The following is a 20,673-nucleotide window of genomic DNA, read 5'->3' as shown; positions in this document are numbered from 1 at the left end:
TTCGATATTAACCCTCGAGTCACCCTTGTGGGGGAAATTGCTTTCTGGACTACACACTCTGCACTTGGAGTCCCAATGTTTCAAGATATTTTGCTGGTGTTGTAAGCGCCATCACAAGGACATACCTTTTCCTTGCACATCCTGCTTGATCTTGATGACAATGCTTAAAGATCCATTCAAGCCGGAATGCCTCACTCGATTATTGTTTCTTCATGAAGACTCATGATTGCTTCCCCGTACACCACTATGGGAAAGCTTCCTTGAAAATCTTCACAAGTCCATTATCATCAAATGGACGGAAAGCTTCAAGCATAATTTCCCGAGATACCGAACCCACATAGACAACACAAACACACATATATGATGGGCTAGTTCACAAAGCATAATTGACAAAGCTTACCCTACAACAAGATCACATGATAAAAAGTGGTACAATCTTTATGCTTCATGTGTTGACCAACTTGAATTCAATCTTCACTCTTAGTCTTGGTCAATCTTGTATCTCCTATGCTTTATCATACTGTCTTGAGGTATATAGAGAACTCTTCATTTGATTGCATGCTCTAAACCTTACTCAACCATAGCTCAACTCATGAGACTATCATGCCAGCATCTTAGAGCCATATCTTGAATTCTTCTGTTGAAATCAAACTCTCAAGATCTTGATCATAATATAATTATCTTCAAGTCGATGTTCTTGATGCCAATAATCAAGGTATATCATTATATTCATGACATCTACACTTGAATTCAACATGTGGAGTACAAGAAATGAAGAAATATATATGTAACATTCCTTCATATAAACTCGATGAAAACATTAGTTCATAAAGATTATCATTAATTACCAAAACAACACACAGGAGCTATGTACCCTTACAACTATAAACAATTCTGCTAGCACAAATGTACATGGTTCATGTATCCCTTCCCTAGGACTGTGCCATATTCTAATCATTGGCCGATGCATAAAACTAGTTCAACGAGATGCATATAATCTGCCTCATACAATTTTGGTGTCTCATATTACAACTTCAAATCGAGGGAAGAGCTACCCAACTGATCCGAGGGCATGATCAAACGATGCTTTATGATCATAGTACTAGGTTCGATAGAAACATCCCGTCCAATCCCGCCACAAGTGCACCTATGTAATCATTCGGCTTGAAAAAATAAATTAGTGCCTCATATAAATAATTAAAAAGAAGAGATGATCCTACTCAACCTAGGTCATGATCAAATCAAGGTAGATGATCAAGCCAATAGGTTGCAGAGGAATATCCCTTCTCTAAGTGCTACATTCATATCATCGGCATGTACAGTAAAAAACCCAAAATGTTGAGCAGATCTAACCCTAAAAACGAATCTGATCATATCGGGCAAAATTAAATCGTTTTGTGCATGTATGAACATGTAGATTTTCTAGTCACATATCGCACAAACAAAAGAGATGACCTTATCCAGGCAAAGCCTAGCTTTTTTTTTTTGAGAAACACAGTACAAACGCAGGCGCTCACAAACACGCGCATACACTCACCCCTATGAACGCACACACGCACACCCTACCCCTATGAGCACCTCCGGAAGACCGAGCCGGCGGATTGGATCTTGAAATTGACGAAGTCACCACAGGCGCCTCGCTATAGCCTAGCTTAACCATCTACATCGGCAAAAAAGTACAAATCTACCGTCGATGCAATGATTATGCCCATAAATAAGCTTGGCAATACAAATCTATGTATTTTCATGCGGCTCGGAGTGGTTTGAGAACTTATATCATTGATGAACCTCGAGGAGCATTGTCTCAAGTAGAGACAATCCATTGCCGCCGGAGTCGATGAAGTCCTCCAGGCCAAGGCCTTCAAGTGTCTGCTATTCCACCGTCGCAGTAGTATTCTTCGATCTACCCGCGGTAGTGGAGCCACCGAGGGAGAGAGGAGGGAGAGGAGAGGGCGGGTGAGAAAAGAGACTGAGAGGCGAGAGGGCGGTGAGACGATTTATGGCACGCCTTCTCAATGCATACCGAATTTCCCCCTATTTCCCCACGCGTGCAAGCGTTTGCGCTAGTTGGCGCATGCCCCGCCGAGAACGCCCGAATCAAGCATTTGTGAGGAGCCAACTTTTAGGACGCTTTGAGAACCGTATGATGCACATACGTGAAATGATGTGGTGAACCAATCGGCCCTAACTTGACCCAGCGCATACAGAAAACAACATTGTGAGGCATCAAACTCGCCCTTGGCAATTTTCCATGCCTCAACCTGGATAACATAGTGGAAGATAGAAGATCTAAACCATCTGAGCTAACTAAGAGTTTTAGAGCATGCACAATGGAGTGACATCAGCCTTTTCTTAAAAAGATGTTGCCTTCTCTTAACTAAGAAACGATCTAGAATAAGAGATGCTATTTTCTCTATTATAACATTGTCTTTCCTTATCAACACAATCTTCTAGAAAATTTAAATGATTCTTATTAACTGAGACAATGTGTACTACCACTTATATGTATTTTATATACCATTATACCCCTAATCATTTAGATTTTTTTTTATAGGATACCGTTATTTTCTGACGTTTGTCAAAACACACATTGCGATTGTATCTTTGCCAGGTAAATTACAATTCTACATTTGACAGAACATACAATTGAGATAAAAATAGAAAGTTTTGCACTTTATCTTTAAAAAATTATATTTAAAACCATTCGTAGCATGGTTATCACCAGAAAATAACAGTGTGATGGAGGAATTTTTTTCCAATAATCTAATAACTGATTGAGATTATTAACACCAAGGATCCGAAACCAGCAGCTAAAAGTCGAAACCTTCTCCCCCAGCCCCAAACGCCTACACCGTATTGCCGCCGGACGCCCCCGCGCACGCCGACACCCCGTTCCCCCCGCGACGACCTGCACGTCGCCGCACTGCCCTCGCCCTCGCCCTCGAACTGCTGCCTCCATGCCTTCGCCCGGTACGCCTGGACTCTGCCCGCACGACTGCGCCGCCGCACTGCCCTGGCCGCCCTCGCACTGCCCGACGCGTGTCGCAATACACACCGCCGACGCCGCCGCACTGCACCATCCGCCGAGTGCGCCGCGAGCGATACACAATCGACGCTGCACCTGTCGTCCGTCTGCAACCAGCCCGACCGCGTCCTGCTCCCCCAAGACCAAATATGTAAGTACTTCTCTCTTAACCCCATGGTTGGGCTGATGTTTCTGTTTTAGTAGATTCTTTCTATTTTTCAATATTATGAACACATGTCTGTCTAGCCAGACAGTATTATTTTCTTCAGGTCTAGCAAAGGATTTTGGTGGAGGGATATCATAACTTGCTTCGAGTTGTTAGCACTTCAAAGTTAGCCTCAAATCTTTGAGGAAGCCTATGCAAGATGAAATGGAGCATGATGGTGCTTTGCCTTATTAGAAGATGTCATGTCGCCCTTTCGGGGTTATACATGTGTTTTTGTCTAATCAATTGCTCCTGCAATTCTGTGGGCTATGGAAACCACTCTTTCTTAGTAGGATGTCAGATAGGTACACTTCCAGGCTTAAGCTGGGACATGTATGTAGTTTATGCACAATGAGTGTACATAATATCTCTATATGTATTTCCATATCAGTGAAGCATATTGATTAATCTGAACCCTGCACTTTTTTGCTATCACCATTCTGGTCATTCTGGCCTGGTCTAAACATTCCTACATATAAATGTTTGTGCTAACTTAAGTTAATTTATACATTCTCATTTCTATGACAAAATGAACTGTTGTCTACCTGAACAACAGGTTTGATGACACAGATGCACATGCTGAAAAGAACTAATGTGCAGACCACATTTAGGAGATAGTCCAGCTGATGGGGTGGTAGCTCTTCAAAGTTACATATACAGGTGATTATTTCCAAGCTTTATATGATCATGCAGTTGAGTTAATAGAGAAAGGCGTGCCTATTTGGATCACGATCAGCTATTTATTTTCATCTCATATTCGAGGCAACTATAGCAGATGTGGACTTCTAGGTCCGTTCAACATTTTTGGAGCACATGTCCTTCGCATGAACTCTTTGTGACCTCTGATTATCTGATGTGAGCGCATTTCTGAAGGTAATCTTCTATATGAATCGCATAGCCTCATTCCCTGTGATGTTTTGATATTCTCATCTGCGCTGAATCTGCAATAATAGTAGCGCTAGCTTCTCTTTTTCTAAGGACACTACAACTCCGTTTAGGCTCTCGTTAATGATGTTTGCTTCTTTTTGTACTTCTGATTATTATGGTTGAGATTTCCAGTAATACACAGCTCAAACCTCTACCAGATGTTATGAAACATTCTCATTTATCATGTTCTTGGTGATGAGATTTAAAATAATTTCCTATTGTGATATACAACTTGGGGAATTGGTACTGAGAAGAAGAAATAGGGTATCACAAGTTCATTAAGTCAATTGCAAAAAAATGAGTTTTCCTTGTAGACTTTGCTCAAATTTGCAATGCATGGCCAAGTCAGCTTATGTGACTGTTTCCTGATGATCTGTTTGCTTGGTTAATTAAATGATATGCACGTGTGAACTGTGGCTGGTAGTGGGTTATGTTTGACTGAACAATAGTAGAAGCTTAGAATTTGTATGCTTGTGGTCTAGGTTTTCCATATTTATTTTCGAAGTTCATTTGGATCAGAGTAAGCTTACATATTTGTATCACTTCTGACTCAGACCATCCCTGAGACTCCTCACCTGCCAACGCTGACCTTTTAACCGTTGCCCAAAATTTTCCTCAATATTCCTTAATGTCTCCATTATGCAACACAATAATTATCAAGTCTGTTATCTCGGACAAGTTGTATTAGGATCATAGGGTCCCCAAGAATTGTTTACAAGTAAAGAGAAATAGTGAGCACACATAAAAACAAGAAGAGCCATACACAGAGCGATTGATTAATGTTATAACAATGTATTCCAATTTTGAAACTTACCTTAATGTTGTTGCAATACTTTGTAGAATTTGACTTAATGATTATGTATATACATCAATACTTGGACTTTCGACACTAGTTCCAGAAAGAAATGAGTAAGCGTGGTACTACCTCTGTCCCTAATTATAAGACGTTTTGGTGATACTATAGAATCAGAAAATTAGATACAAGATTGAAAGTTCAGCGAAGCCCTTCCAGCTGGTAACATGTATAAAGCTACAACTCTGAAGATTCCACTGATCGCACAAGCACAACTTTTCCATTCTGAACTTTTGGCATGCCATGCCCACGCACTGACGCACCAAATGGCAGGCCAATACTAGATTCTTTGAATCCTTCAAAGTTGCCTCAGTAGACAGAACATTGATATAAAAACAAAGACTAGTGCAATAATTATGTATATTTATCACAAAGTGTACCCTTTTACTAACTAATACTATAATAGAAGTTTTCTAGGCTAAACACCACTACCAAGTCATGCTATTATCTTTTCCAACTGGCATTGCAGCTCTGGAGGAACATTGCAAACATCAATATCCGGAAATATAATTATAAACAGTACCATCTGAATTCTCAAGCACTCTATTCTTGAGTTCCTTGAGCCATTCTTCAGCAGATAGGCAGGGGCTCACCGTTCCACTCCTTGAGGCACTCAAGCAGCGCGTCAATGTGCTTACCCTGGTTCATAGCAACAAACACCTTGTCCACCTCTTCACCAGGAGACCTCGTCTTCTCTCCGGTCAAGTACTCAGTCCCGAGCTCCTTGCGCACGAAGCGATAGAGTGGGTACGACCGGCATTCGCTGATGCGGTTCTGCTGTGCGGCGGTGCCGTTCTCCACGGAACACCGGGCAGACTCGACCTCCTTGGGAAGAACCGCACGTAGCTCCTGCTCGAATGTGGCAAGCTTGGCGAACACTGACGTCTGCACGTCCTGCTCGGCTTCACCATTGGCCAAGGCATGCTCCACGAGAACCGCACGCATCTTCTGCATCAGCGGGTAGTTGGAGCTGCAAGGGTCATCTGCGTACGCGAACACCGCCTCACGGTCGATCGTCAGGAGCAGGTCCTTCTCGCAGAAGCGTGCACTGTGGAGATGCCCACTGTCATTGGTGCTCAGGGTCTTCCTAGCCACCGTCTTCACACAGTTCTTGACGGCATTCTTGACATTCTCCTCGATGTGGCGGAGGTCGATAGCTTGGCACAAGGCGACCATGAATGTCGAGGACATGAGCTTCAAAATGTCAATCGCCTCAGCGGTCTTCCTGGAAGAGATGAGGCCGAGAGAGTTGACGTCTTGATTGTGCTGCTCGGCGCTCTGCACATGGTTAGTCACAGGGTTGCCCAAGAACTGGAGCTCGGAGCAGTACGAGGCCATGGCAATCTCAGCACCCTTGAAGCCATAGTCCAAGCTCGGGTTGCGCCCACCAGAGAGATTGGAAGGCAAACCGTTGTTGTAGAAATCGTTCACAAGCTCCGAGAACTGGGCAAACATGAGCTTGCCGATGGCCGCAATGGCAAGCCTGGTGTTGTCCATGGACACACCGATGGGCGTGCCTTGGAAGTTGCCACCGTGGATAGCCTTGCCGCGTGAGACGTCGATGAGTGGGTTGTCGTTGACGGAGTTGATCTCACGCTCGATGGACTTGGTAGCAGCACGGATGACCTCAATCTGAGGGCCGAGCCATTGTGGTGATGTGCGGAGTGCATACCTATCTTGTTTCGGCTTCATCAGTGGGTCGAGCTCACCGAGCTTCTTCGCGAGCATCATGTAGGAGCTGCCTTCAAGGATGTGCTCCATGATGGCCGCGGCCTCGATCTGGCCCGGGTGGTGCTTCAGCTTGTGTGTTAGGTGGTCGGTGTACTCCGGCTTGCCATTCATCACCTCGCAGAACACGGCTGACAGAACCTCAGCAAGGACACCAAGGATGTTAGCTTCGAAAAGCACCATAGACGCGAGCCCGGAGCCCACGGCGGTGCCGTTGACCATGGCAAGGCCTTCCTTGGGCTGCAGCTCAAAGAAGCCATGCTGGATGCCAGCAATCTTGAAAGCCTCTGCTGCGTTAACCTTTCTGCCATCTGGAGCTGTCGCCACAGAGTTTGGGCGGCCAGTCACAAGGCCGGCGATGTAGGATAACGGGACGAGGTCGCCGGACGCCGTGATTGTGCCCCGGAGCGGTAGGCACGGCGTCACATTGGCATCGAGAAGCGTGGCGATCGTCTCGAGAATTTCGAAGCGGATGCCAGAGTACCCCTGGAGCAGAGTGTTGACGCGGACGAGCATGGCCGCCCTGGTTGTTGCAGCGGGCAAAACGTGGCCATCGCTGCCGGTGCCAAATGCTCCCGCGTTAAGGAATCTGCCCAGACAAATAAGAAACAGATAAGGCATTCTGTACTCACACAGAAAGATGCTTAATCAGAAGTTCAGAAGTAGAACGGTTTAATTTGTACCTGATGAGCTCTCTCTGCAGAGCGCCACCCTCCTTGGTCCTCCGGTGTGAGGTGGCGCCGAAGCCGGTGGTGACACCATAGCTGTCGGTACCGTTTGCCATGCTGTTCATGACCCAGTCGCTGCTCTCCTTGACGCGTCCGCGGGCGGACTCGTCGAGCTCCACCCTGGTGTCGGCACCGGCGGCCACCGCGGCAACCATGGCAATAGTCAAGCTGGCGCCCTCCATGGTCACGACTGGCCTGCGGTACTCTTCTACCATCCGCTTCACGGCATCCAAATGGCTCCCGGACAGCTCCTCTGCCGCCTTCCCCCAGTTGAGAGGGTCGGCCCGGGCTGGCTGCGCCACGCAGAGGCCATCACCGTTGGCGGCAACGTGCCCGTTCTCGCACTCCATGGAGATATGCAAAGAACTAGGAAAGCAAGTAAGGTTTAGACACCGGTATGTGTGTGTATGTATTCTGGAAGTGGTGCTGGATTGTTGTCTGGCACTCTGGTGGAAGTACTTGTGCTGAAGAGGAGCTCGAATTACAGAGGAGTGCGCGGCTCTTCTTGGAGGGGAATGGAGGCAGGGGAGAGACTAAATAGGCAGAGAAGCGGAGCAGGGTTGGTGCGGGTGATGGTTGGTGTGGACCTGGAAGGCGAGGTTGACCACTGAATTGGTGGGTGCAGAGCAGGAGGACTCACCTGCCCTGGGTTGGTGCGCGTGGAGGTAGAAGAGGCAGAACACGCAGTCCATACCAATGTTGACAGTAGCAGGTTAGATTATTCATTACGCACAGCAGTTCATCTCTCTGCTTATGACGACGAGCGTCTTCAGTTTAATGTCATGCATAATATGTTCAAACTTATGTTAGTGATAATGGATCCCATGTCAAGTTGTTCACCACAGCAATTGCATGAAATGCACTAGTGTATGCTGCATGCTAACTGCTACCACCTATTGCTGAAAGCGGCTTTACCTAACTGATGCCAGAAACGCTGCACTTGGAGGTATCAACGTGCAAATCATACTAATGTAACCATATGCTTTAATTGACATTGGAGCACTTTAAACAAGGGGCTGGCTGCTTGCGCCGTGGATACAAATCTACAAGAAAAGAAATCTTCATAAAACGAAAGGAGCTTAGGTTTTCTGTTTAGCTAAAACAGTGTGGGGTTCTGCGATGGACAACTGGAGTCGTTATCTGCTAGCTAGTGCTCCATGGGTTCTCACTGGTACTCTTTTGGGGGTCTGAAGAACCTCACATTATCGATTTTAGACTATAATCTAGCACAAATGGCCATGTGGGGCTTGAAGTTGATCGAGACCTTGAGTATTTCCTATTGCAGTATGACGCTTTCCTACTAGCTCTCTTTTTCCTGTGTCACTTGCTGTTCTGTTTAAAACGAGGCAGACCAGCGGTCAGTCCTAACAAGGTCAGTCCACTCGCGAGTCTCGGGACAGAAGCTGCGTGGTGATCTGAAATTTGGAATCATGTAGGAGTATTTTTTTCCAGTAAACTCTACTTTTTTTTCAAAACATGTTACCCTTTTCCATTACTCAGATAAGTGAAATACAAAGTATCCAAGCGAACAACACAAACACAGAGAAGGGGATAAGAAAGAGGCCACCCTTGCATCACCAGAAAACCAGCTGACAGGTGCTCAAAATCGAAGCACCCACTATGGGGCAAAAACCTGGTGACACTCAAGCGAACTACAGAAGTTCAACAACACAGATGACAAGCAACAAATATTGTCCCACAAACACAACATCGAATAGATATCAAATGGGCTCACGGCCCTCCAATCATCAAGATCCTTGCTGGGGCTGCTATCACCTTGGGAGCTTCTCGCCATTGCTGCAGCGTTGTCAATCAGCTTCAGCTCTAATCTTCTCAGCATCACCTTCAGCATATAAACCTGCCCAATATTTTAGAAAGGAAAAGACTGTGAAGATCAGTACCAACATGAGATTTTAACACATAATTGTCAAAAGTTTTCTTTTCCTGATGGCCCAAATTGACCAACAGACTGCAGCAGTTAACAGGGTGTAAAACTTCTTGTCATTAGGGATAAAAGCATAATACCAAGCTAAACTTCGCCATAAGCTTTTGGGATAAGAGTTTGTTCCTAAACAGGAACCCAAAGCTCCCCACGCTACCTTGGCCACAGTACATGAGAGAAAAGATGATTAGCAATCTAAATACTATCACAAACGGAATATTTAGGCGACCCGGTCCATTTTCTTTTCTTCATATTTTCTCTTGTCAACACAGCATCCTGTTAAAGTTGTCAGAGATTTTTTGTTTTAACTTTCAAAGGAGTTTTCAGTAAGCTCTACTGATCTATTGAATCTTCGTCTAGGAAAAAAATGGGGACTCGCTTTTGTTCGTGAGTTGGTCGTCTGTATTTTTCCCTCTGCAGATACTGGGATAGTAATTTCGTTCTCATGTATTTTCTTCCTTAGAGCTCGATCCAATGAAACTGGGTGGTGAGCGAAATCACACGTATTTTCTTCATTCAGTAAGGCTCGATCCAGCGATCTACCGAAGCTTCATCTCAAGAAATGGAACCCGCTTTTGTTTGTGTCTTGGTCGTCTATGCCATTTCCTCTACAAAACAATAAATGACAAGGCACATTCCGGCCTGAATGTAAAGCTCGATCCACTGATGCACTGACGCTTCATCTCATGAAATGGAAACCCGCTTTTGTTCGTGTCTTGGTCGTCTATGCTATTCCCTCTGCGAAGCCCTAAATGAGGAGGCAAATTGCGGCCTGAATGTCAACTTCCGATCGGTCAGTCCAACCACTCCTCATGTGTGAAGTCCTGTTCCCAGTCCACACTTGACCTAAAGATTTGACTGTGTTGAGCAGACATATATTATTACTCCTTCCGTCTATAAAAGCATGTCTAATTTAGATGTATCTATACACTAAGGAGTGTCTGCATAGTCTAACTTTAGATGAATCAAAGATATCTTTTTATGAACGGATGGAGTACATGGCAACTGCAAAGAGTTTCAGCTGTTACTGCAAAGAAGCAGCAATCGAGAGCAGGGTTGCAGCATCTGTTTTTGTTTTTCTTCTTCAGTGACCACTCAGGTCACTTAATTTGCTTAGCCTAGGCACGCGCTGGCAAACCTTCGACTCCGACATTTCCACCAGCCCACCATGAGGAATGGAAACGGAAGGAGCAAGGGAATTCTCTGGTCTTTTGTCTGGCCGGTCATCCGCGTGCACACTATGACCACGCACGAGAGATAAGTTGCCTACCATGCTATTACTAAAGGCGATTTGTTTTAGCTCAGACCTTTTGGTGCCTTCGCTAGGGAAAGATGCCTTTTGGCTAGGGTTGCAAGCGGCGCCTGCTTCCCGTCCCGTTAGAGGAAAGCGATTTACAGAATATTGGAATTGTAGCTAGCTTAGTGAAAATATTTATCCGCAACCCGCGCCGCTTGTGGCTTGCCAGCCTCCAGCCTACTTTTGGCCCCTGCTCCATGCTTGTATGCTGATCATGGTGGGAATGCATATGGGACATTCTTGAGTGAAGAAAATGCATGCGAAATTGGTTTGGTCATGCTCATGCTCATGTGAGGATATTTATCGACTGATAGCGTGGAAATCACTGTCGACTTTGGTCTACATATGGTCTTCCTTTTCCACACGCAGGTTGTTAGCTTTAGAAAAGAAGACAGTCAAGATGTATATGCAGTTTCTTTTGAATGCCAATCAAGGATATAAGTAGAACTCTATGCTAATTAAGGAAACATTCGGTTGTTGGTATGTCTGTCCGTAAGGTTTCCGTAGCATATGCACGTCTGTCCTCGTGGCCTGGGAGCAAAAGCAGTTTTGCACACACATGCGCATGCATGCATAATTTTGAATTGACCTGCGTTGATATTTGACTTGACCAGTGATTACCAGGAACTCCCTTTACCAAATCACCAGCGATCAATTGATTGACCGTGGACTCAGTTGGTCAAAAGATCGAAGCATCATGGGATTATAGACTGATTTTGCTAAATATTGTACAAAATATTTCATGTATGAAATAGGGTGCCGAGTGCCGACAACTTTGTCAACCACACGAGCCTGAACAAAGATCATCTTTGATTGATGGCACTCGTACCGAAGTGTCATATCTTTGTTGTTCGGGCTATGTCACCGGAGATGGATGACATCATATTTATTGTTCATCCTCATATCTAGATGCGGGAACCCTTTAAGTTTGAGCACAGTGAAGGCTATTCAATATCTGCAGATCAATCATAAACCTCAAGTGCATACGCCAAATAGACCATTGGGGATGTCACCCCTGTGGCATCAACTGGTATGAAGCATAAGGGAGACCCTTGAAGTAATTGAAGCAAATTCGAGCCGGAGCTGTCCTCGGACAAACGACCCCTTTTTGACTCTCTTGGCCATCTAGGATCTGTTATGTGTAACCTAGAACTGTTGGCTCTTGCTCTTTTTTTTATCTTTGTAATCTTGTACTCTGATGGTTAATGGTTAATATATCTTTTATGTTAAATAATCAAAACAAAGCCTAAGAGAATGAAAGAAATCGCAAAAAATCACCACTATTTAGTCAAGAGTTTGCAAAATCATCGACATTTCAAAAATTCAGAAAAAACATTCCTCCTGCGTAATAACTTCATAGAAAGAACTAACCGTCAGAGAGTATATTGTCCAAGTAAGTTTATGGCCAATGGACCAAATGCCAGGTCAAGACATGGACGATGGGCGTTACACATCCCTTCCTATTTTGCGAGAAAGACCTTCATGCATATATCTTCCAATTTTGTATCGTTGATACATGCCCTCATCACCGACCCAACCATTCCCCATCATAGATCAACGGCGGTTGCGGTGAAGGCGACGAATAACGCTCGAATATCTCCGTTGGCCCTTTACAGGAGACTGGGGCCGCTCATCCTCGTTCGCAACAGACAGCAGCGAACGACATACTTGCATGCCCACCCCAAGTGCTCAACACACCCGGTCATCCACGGTAACGTGGAAGCCACCCCATCAGGACACACACTTGGGAGAACTTGGCGACAAACTAGGCGGTACCAAAAGATGAACAGCAGAGGTCGCTCACTCGGGGGCACACGAGCTCAAGTGCAGGGAACCGTGCCGGAGGGAGAAGCGTGTTGTGCTGCATGTTGGGGCGATGTGCGGTAGTAGGTTGTGGGGGACCTCTACATAGTTTATGCACACTGAGTGTACATATATAATATCTCTATATGTATTTCCATAACAGTGAAGCATATTTATTCACTAAACATTCTGAAAATAAGCAAACTCGTTAATTTGCTATCACCATTCTGGTTATTCTTGCCTGGTCTAAACATTGCTACATAGAATCTGTGCCACTTTAGTTAATTTACACTCTCATTTATGACAAAATGGACTGTTGTCTACCTAAACAACAGGTTTGATGACACAGATGCAGATGCTGAATCGAACTAATTTACATAGACCACATTAAGGAGATAGTACAGCGCATGGGGTGGTAGCCCTTCAAAGATACATATACAGGTGATTATTTTAAAGGTTTATATGATCATGCAGTTGAGTTAATACAGCAAGGCTTGCCTATTTGGATCATGATCAGTTATTTCCTTTTTATCTCATATGCAGGCATCGAGGCAACTATAGCAGATGTGGACTTCTAGGTTCGTTCTATATTTTTGGAGCACATGTCCATGGCAGACCTATGATTATCTGATGTGAGCACATCTCTGAAGGTAATCTTCTACATGAATCGCATAGCCTCATTGGCTGTGATGTTTTGATATTCACATCATGTGTTGAATCTGCAATAACGGTGGTAGTGCTAGATTCTCTTTTTCTAAAGACACCACAACTTCGTTTAGGCTCTTTTTTTAATGATATTTTCATATTTTTGTACTTCTGATTATTATGGTTGAGATTTCCAGTAATGCACAGCTGAAACCTCTACCAGATATTATGAAACATTCTCATTTATCATGTTCTTGATGATGCGATTTAAAATAATTTCCTATTGTGATATACACATCTCCGCGAATTAGTGCCGAGAAGAAGAAATATGGTATCGCAAGTTCATTAAGTCAATTACAAAAAATGAGTTTTCCTTGTAGACTTTGCTCAAATTTGCAATGCATTGCCGAGTCAGCTTATGTGACTGTTTCCTGATGATCTGTTTGCTTTGGTTAATTAAATGATATGCATGTGTGAACTATTGCTGATATAGTGGGTTATGTTTGACTGAGCAATAGCAGAAGCTTAGAATTTGTATGCTTTGGTCTAAGGTTTTCATATTTATTTTCGAAGTTCCTTTGGATCATAGTAAGCTTACATATTTGTATCGTTTTCTGGCTCGGACCCTCACTGAGACTCCTCACCTGCCAACGCTGACCTTTTGACCCTTGCCCGACATTTTCCTCAATATTCTTTAGCGTCTCCATTTTGCAACATACTATTTAGCAAGTCTGTTATCCCGGACAATTTGTATTAGGATCATAGGGCCCCCAAGATTTGTGTTTACAAATAAAGAAAATAATGAGCACACAGAAAAACAAGAAGAGGCATGCACAGAGTGATTGATTGATGTTATAAAATTGTATTCAAAATTTTGAAATTTACCTTAATGTTGTTGCAGTAACTTGTAGGATTTGTCTTAATGATTATGTATATACATCAATTTTTATTTAAATCGGACTAATTTTGGTGTATGTATTAGTCGACAGTGCATTGCACGTGCAATATTACTAGTTCCAAACAGAAATGAGTAAGCATGGTACTACCGCTGTCCCCTAATTATAACATGTTTTGTTGATACTATAGAATTAGGGATTAGATACAAGATTGAGAATTCAGCGAGCCCTTCCAGCTTGTAGTATGTCGATAAAGATACAATGCTGAAGAATCCGCTCACCGCACAAGCACAACTTTTTCATTCTGAACTTTTGGCATGTCATGCCCATGCACTAACGCACCAAATGGCATGCCAATAGTAAATTCTTTAAATCCTTTAAAGTTGCCTCAGGAGACAGAAGATTGATATCAAAAAAGGGACTAGTGCAATAATTATGTATATTTTTCACAAAGTGTACCCTTTTACTAACTAACATCATAGAAAATTTCTAGACTAAACACCACTACCAAGTCATGCAATTATCTTTTCCAACTGGCACTGCAGCTCTGGAAGAACGCTGCAAACATATATCCGGAAATAAAATTTTCATATAGTACACGAGAGCTGGACGCCATCTGAATTCTCAAGAACTCTATTCTTGAGTTCCTTGAGCCATTCTTCAGCAGATAGGCAGGGGCTCACCGTTCCACTCCTTGAGGCACTCAAGCAGCGCGTCGATGTGCTTACCCTGGTTCATAGCAACAAACACCTTGTCCACCTCTTCACCAGGAGACCTCGTCTTCTCTCCCGTCAAGTACTCAGTCCCGAGCTCCTTGCGCACGAAGCGATAAAGCGGGTATGACCGGCATTCGCTGATGCGGTTCTGCTGCGTGGCGGTGCCATTCTCCACGGCGCACCGGGCAGACTCGACCTCCCTTGGAAGCACCGCACGGAGCTCCTGCTCAAATGTGGCGAGCTTGGCGAACACTGACGTATGCACATCCCGCTCGGCCTCACCATTGGCCAAGGCGTGCTCCACGAGAACTGCACGCATCTTCTGCATCAGTGGGTAGTTGGCGCTGCAAGGGTCGTCTGCGTAGGCGAACACCGCCTCACGGTCGATCGTCAGCAGCAGGTCCTTCTCGCAGAAGCGTGCATTGTGGAGATGCCCACTGTCATTGGTGCTCAGGGTCTTCCTAGCCACCGTCTTCACACAGTTCTTGACGGCATTCTTGACATTCTCCTCGATGTGGCGGAGGTCTATAGCTTGGCACAAGGCGACCATGAATGTCGAGGACATGAGCTTCAAAATGTCAATCGCCTCAGCGGTCTTCCTGGAAGAGATGAGGCCGAGAGAGTTGACGTCTTGGTTGTGCTGCTCGGCGCTCTGAACATGGTTAGTCACAGGGTTGCCCAAGAACTGGAGCTCGGAGCAGTACGAGGCCATAGCAATCTCAGCACCCTTGAAGCCATAGTCCAAGCTCGGGTTGCGCCCACCAGAGAGATTGGAAGGCAAACCGTTGTTGTAGAAATCGTTCACCAGCTCCGAGAACTGGGCAAACATGAGCTTGCCGATGGCAGCAATGGCAAGCCTGGTGTTGTCCATCGACACACCGATGGGCGTGCCCTGGAAGTTGCCACCATGGATTGCTTTGCCGCGGGAGACGTCGATGAGTGGGTTGTCGTTGACGGAGTTGATCTCGCGCTCAATCGACTTGGTAGCGGCACGGATGACCTCAATCTGAGGGCCAAGCCATTGCGGTGATGTGCGGAGTGCATACCTATCTTGCTTCGGCTTCATCAGCGGGTCAAGCTCGCCGAGCTTCTTTGCGAGCATCATGTAGGAGCTGCCTTCAAGGATGTGCTCCATGATGGCCGCGGCCTCGATCTGGCCCGGGTGGTGCTTCAGCTTGTGTGTGAGGTGGTCGGTGTATTCTGGCTTGCCATTCATCACCTCACAGAACACGGCTGAAAGAACCTCAGCAAGGACACCAAGGATGTTAGCTTCGAAGAGAACCATGGATGCGAGCCCGGAACCCACGGCGGTGCCGTTGACCATGGCAAGTCCTTCCTTGGGCTGCAGCTCGAAGAAGCCATGGTGGATGCCGGCAATCTTGAATGCCTCTGCTGCGTTAACCTTGCTACCATCTGGAGCTGTCGCTACAGAGTTCGGGCGGCCGGTCACAAGACCCGCAATGTAGGATAGTGGGACGAGGTCACCAGATGCGGTGATGGTCCCCCGGAGCGGGAGACATGGTGTCACGTTGGCGTTGAGAAGGGTGGCGATTGTCTCAAGGATTTCAAAGCGGATGCCAGAGTACCCTTGGAGCAGAGTGTTGACACGGACAAGCATGGCTGCCCTGGTTGTCGCAGCAGGCAGAACGTGGCCATCGCTGCCGGTGCCGAAGGCTCCCGCGTTAAGGAATCTGTCCAGACAGCAAGAAACAAATAAGGCTTCCTGTACTCATAGACCAATATGCTTAACCAGAAGTTAGAATGGTTTAACTCGTACCTGATGAGCTCTCTCTGCAGAGCGCCGCCCTCCTTGGTCCTCCGGTGGGAGGTGGCACCGAAGCCGGTGGTGACACCGTAGCTGTCCGTACCGTTGGCCATGCTGTTCATTACCCAGTCGCTGCTCTCTTTGACGCGTCCGCGGGCGGACTCGTCAAGCTCTACCCTGGTCTTGGCGCCTGCAGCCACCGCGGCAACCATGGCGATGGTCAGGCTGGCGCCCTCCATGGTCACCACGGGCCTGCGGTACTCCTCCACCATCCGTTTCACGGCATCCAAATGGCTCCCGGACAGCTCCTCAGCTGCCTTCCCCCAGTTCAGAGGATCGGCCCGGGCCGGCTGCGCCACGCACAGGCCATCGCTGGTGGCAGCAACGTGTCCGTTCTGGCACTCCATGGAGATATGCAGCAAACTAGTAAGCAAGGAAGCTAGCTAGACACCGGTAGTTGGTGTATGTGTATCTGGATTCTGAAAGTGCTACTGAATTGATCGGTGTCTCGCACTCTGGTGGACGTACTTATGTTGAAGAGGAGCTCAAATTGGAGAGGAAGGTGAGGCTCTTCTTGGAGGGGAATGGAGGCCGGGGAGAGATTAAATAGGCAGAGAAGCTGAGCAAGGTTGGTGTGGGCTGTGGGTTGTTGTGGACCTGGAAGGCGAGGTTGACCACTGAATTGGTGGGTGAGAGCAGAGCGTTGCTGACTTCGTCGTCTCCCAAAATGTTGACAGTAGCAGTTTAGATTACTCATTATGCGCAGCAGTTCATCTCCCTGCTTATGACGACACGCGTCTTCAGTGTCATGCATAATATGTTCTGTTAGTGATAATGGATCCCATGACAAGTTGTTCACCACAGCAATTGCTTGAATGCACTTAGTGCGTGTTAACTGCCACCACCTATTGCTGAAAGCAGATTTATCAAATTGATGCTGGAAACGCTGCACTTCCAGGTATGAATGTGCAAATCATACTAATGTAACCATACCCTTTAATCGACATTGGAGCATTTTTTTCAAGTTTAGGTTTTCTGTGTTCTTTTTTCTTTTTTCACAAAGTTTCTTCTCTCCACCTTGTACCGGTTTGGCCACTTCGCCTTTATTTATAAGACGGGACGAAAGCCTATTTTGAGAGGAGCATTTTAATCAAGAGGCCGGCTGCTTGTACAGTGGATACAAATCTACTCCCTCCGTCTATAAAAGGATGTCGGGAATTTGTCTAAAAGACTGTCCAGATTCATCTAAATTTAGGCAAGCTTGCGACATCCTTTTATAAACAGATGTAGTACAAGAAAAGAAATCTTAATCAAACGAAAAGGAGCTTAGGTTTTTGTTTTGTTTAGCCAAAGCAGTGTGGGGTTCTGCTATAGTGCTATGGTCAACCGGAGTCGTTATCTGCTAGCTAGTGCTCCATAGGCTCTCACTGGTATTCTTTTTGGGGTCTGAACAACCCCACATTTTCTATTTTAGACTAAGCTAGCAGAAATGGCCATGTGGGGCTTGAACTTGATCGAGACCTTGAGTATTTCTTATTGCAGTATGATCTACCGAAGCAGTATTTTATCGTGCTGGCTCTCTTTTACGTGTTTCACGTGCAGTTCTGTTTAAAACGAGGCAGACCAGCGACTAGTCCGAAAGGTCAGTCCAGTCGCGAGTCCCGGACAGAAGCTGCGTGGTGATCGGAAATTCAGAACCACATGTGGGAGTCCTTTATTTCTTCATTAAGCTCTACTGATCTACTCAATTTTAACCTAAACGGGGACTCACTTTTGTTCGTGAGTTGGTCGTCTGTATTATACAAGTTCTGTTCTCATGTATGGGTGGTGATTGGAATCGCATGTGTTTTCTTGTAGAATGCAGATGCTCTGGGATACTAGTTCAGTTCTCATGTATTTTCTTCCTTCAGTAAAGCTCGATCCACTGATCTACCGAAGCTTAAATGGGGCCCTCTTTTGTTCGTGTCTGGTCATCTAATGAAAACTTCCAGCGGGTCGGTCGAGCGGTCCAGCCACTCCTCCGGTGTGAAGTCCCGTTCTCGGTGGCTCAATGCACACTTGACCTGACAGACTTTGACTGCGTTGAGCATACGGAGGTTAACATGGTAACTGCAAAGAGTTTCAGCTGTTACTGCATCGAAGTAGAAAGCGAGAGCGGGGCAGCAGCATCTGGATTTCTCTTCAGTGATCAGTCAGAGTCCAGATTAGGCCATTTGCAGGCGTTCACGGGTACACTAGCCTAAGCACGCGTTGGCCTTTGGTTGTATCTTCAACCTTCGTCTGGTCTTTCGTCTGGTCGGTCATCCGCGTGCACACTATGACCTCGCACACGCGAGAGAAGTCGCTTATTCACCGGATTTTGCGTGAGTGGTGAAATCGTTGGTCGCTCCAAGTCCGGATCGTCTTTGCCAAATCGTATCGGTCCGCTCATACAAGCCGGGGTTGGTCGAAGGCGTGCATACATGCGCATTTTCTCAAGATGAGGTTCGGCCTGTGCGAAAAGATTGTTCGCTACTTTTGGTAAAATATGTACTAGTATGTTAATTATTGACGAGGGAATATCCAACCGGGTATACCCAACTAGCTCAGAGCATCTCTAGCAGATACGCCAAATTGCAAACCGCAAACACGAGGATGCAGGCTGAGAAAAAGGCGATTTGAAGGCCGAAAAAAGCTCGGGCCACTAGTGGAGAAGAGGCCTTTGGTCCCAAGCAAATGTCCCAGTGCTGAACCAAACCGGGTCCAATGGGGACATTGGTCCCGGTTCGTTTCTGCCCAGGACGACCCCACCCGCTGGCGCCTGTCCTGTAGTGGCCTTTGGACCCGGTTTGTATTACAAACCGGGACTAAACCCTTTAGTCCTGGTTTGTAATACAAACCGGGTCCAAAGGCCCCGCCTCTGGCTATATAACCTTGCCCCTGCCCAAGTGTGAGCCACACTTGGCCATTTTTTCACTATCTTCACAAGAGGGGTGTATTGCTTTCCTCTCTTCTTCACATGCACAAGAGGTGTTCGATGAAATGCTTAAGAGGATTTGCCACTTGAGTTTACACAAATCAAGCCACACTTAACTTGCTTTTTTCTTCTTCATCGAGGTTAACAACTTTATCCTTTTCATCTGCAATTGATAAAATGCATGTGTATATATACATCGTGATGTTCGTAATGGTTTTGATCAGCTTAATTATATCATGCGGATGAATCGGCAATGGATGTACATTGACCGACGGTTTGACGAGTTCACTGCGGGCCTGGATAATTTTATGGCCGTGGCGGAGGCAAACAAACATGGTGGCTTCATGTATTGTCCATGTGTGGACTGCAAGAATACCGTAAATTACGCTCACTCGAGTCTCATTCACAGCCACCTTCTGCGATCCGGTTTCATGCCCAGTTACTATTGTTGGACCAAGCACGGAGAAAGAGGGGTTATGATGGAAGACAATGACGAAGAGGAAGAGGATGATGACGGTTATCCCAATTTCCCTGAATACGATGATACTCGTGAAGGCAATGAAGACAATGAAGTAGAAGATCAAGAGGCACCGGATGAGCTCGTCGATGATGATCTTGGCCGGGCCATTGCTCGATGCAAGGAGAGAATGTGAAACCGAAAAGGAAAGGTTGGTCTTTGACAAGATGATAGAAGATCACAACAAATTGTTATACCCAACTTGCGAAGATGGCCATAAAAAGCTAGGCAAGACACTCGGAATTGTTGCAATGGAAGGCGAAGAACGGTGTCACCGACTCGAGGATTTGGAAAGTTGCTTGACAATAATTAAGAAGAAGCTTCCAAGGGGTAACGAATTGCCCGCCGAGTACGTACGAAGCGAAGAAGATTGTCTCGCCCTCTAGGATTAGATGTGCAAAAGATACATGCATGCATTAATGACTGCATCCTCTACCGCGATGAGTACGAGAATTTGGATGCATGTCCGGTGTGCACTCGCATTGCGGTATAAGATCGGACGAGATGACCTGGTGATGTTGAGGGCGAGCGCCCCGGAAGAGAGTTCCGCCAAGGTTATGTGGTATGCTCCTATAATACCACGACCGAAACGCTTGTTCGGAAATAAAGAGCATGCTAGGTTGTTGCGATGGCACAAAGAAGACCGTAAGAAAGACGTGATGTTGAGGCA

General features: G+C 45.9%; 2 protein-coding genes and 1 long non-coding RNA gene across 3 annotated transcripts; 1 reads left to right on the top strand and 2 right to left on the bottom strand.

Moving 5' to 3' along the window:
• Positions 1–4,038: 4,038 nt before the first annotated feature.
• LOC124674093 lies at positions 4,039–13,158 on the top strand. The gene is made up of 3 exons (XR_006992939.1): positions 4,039–4,103; positions 12,844–12,949; positions 13,052–13,158. It is a non-coding gene; the product is annotated as an uncharacterized LOC124674093 (long non-coding RNA).
• Positions 5,335–7,956, bottom strand: LOC124674091 (phenylalanine ammonia-lyase-like). Its single transcript, XM_047210125.1, has 2 exons — positions 7,422–7,956; positions 5,335–7,327 (listed from the first exon to the last, which is right to left on the bottom strand). Exons 1-2 carry the CDS (start codon positions 7,814–7,816, stop codon positions 5,581–5,583), a joined length of 2,142 nt encoding a protein of 713 aa, XP_047066081.1. The 5' UTR covers positions 7,817–7,956; the 3' UTR covers positions 5,335–5,580.
• A 1,315-nt stretch (positions 13,159–14,473) lies between the features above and the next one.
• LOC124676972 (phenylalanine ammonia-lyase-like) lies at positions 14,474–17,088 on the bottom strand. Its single transcript, XM_047212983.1, has 2 exons — positions 16,543–17,088; positions 14,474–16,456 (listed from the first exon to the last, which is right to left on the bottom strand). Exons 1-2 carry the CDS (start codon positions 16,935–16,937, stop codon positions 14,710–14,712), a joined length of 2,142 nt encoding a protein of 713 aa, XP_047068939.1. The 5' UTR covers positions 16,938–17,088; the 3' UTR covers positions 14,474–14,709.
• Between the last annotated feature and the right edge of the window lie 3,585 nt (positions 17,089–20,673).

The sequence above is a fragment of the Lolium rigidum genome, chromosome 7, assembly GCF_022539505.1.
Source record: "Lolium rigidum isolate FL_2022 chromosome 7, APGP_CSIRO_Lrig_0.1, whole genome shotgun sequence".
Lineage (NCBI taxonomy): Eukaryota > Viridiplantae > Streptophyta > Magnoliopsida > Poales > Poaceae > Lolium > Lolium rigidum.
Note: the sequence above shows the minus strand (reverse complement) of the source record. Positions and strands in the feature narration are given on the sequence as shown.

What these genes read in the sequence shown, in the direction of transcription:
- LOC124674091 (XM_047210125.1), bottom strand. Translation starts at nt 7,816, where the DNA reads ATGGAGTGCGAGAACGGGCACGTTGCCGCCAACGGTGATGGCCTCTGC. An exon ending in CTGCAGAGAGAGCTCATCAG is followed by an intron (nt 7,328 to 7,421) that starts GTACAAATTAAA and finishes TTGTCTGGGCAG; the next exon opens with ATTCCTTAACGCGGGAGCAT.
- LOC124676972 (XM_047212983.1), bottom strand. Translation starts at nt 16,937, where the DNA reads ATGGAGTGCCAGAACGGACACGTTGCTGCCACCAGCGATGGCCTGTGC. An exon ending in CTGCAGAGAGAGCTCATCAG is followed by an intron (nt 16,457 to 16,542) that starts GTACGAGTTAAA and finishes CTGTCTGGACAG; the next exon opens with ATTCCTTAACGCGGGAGCCT.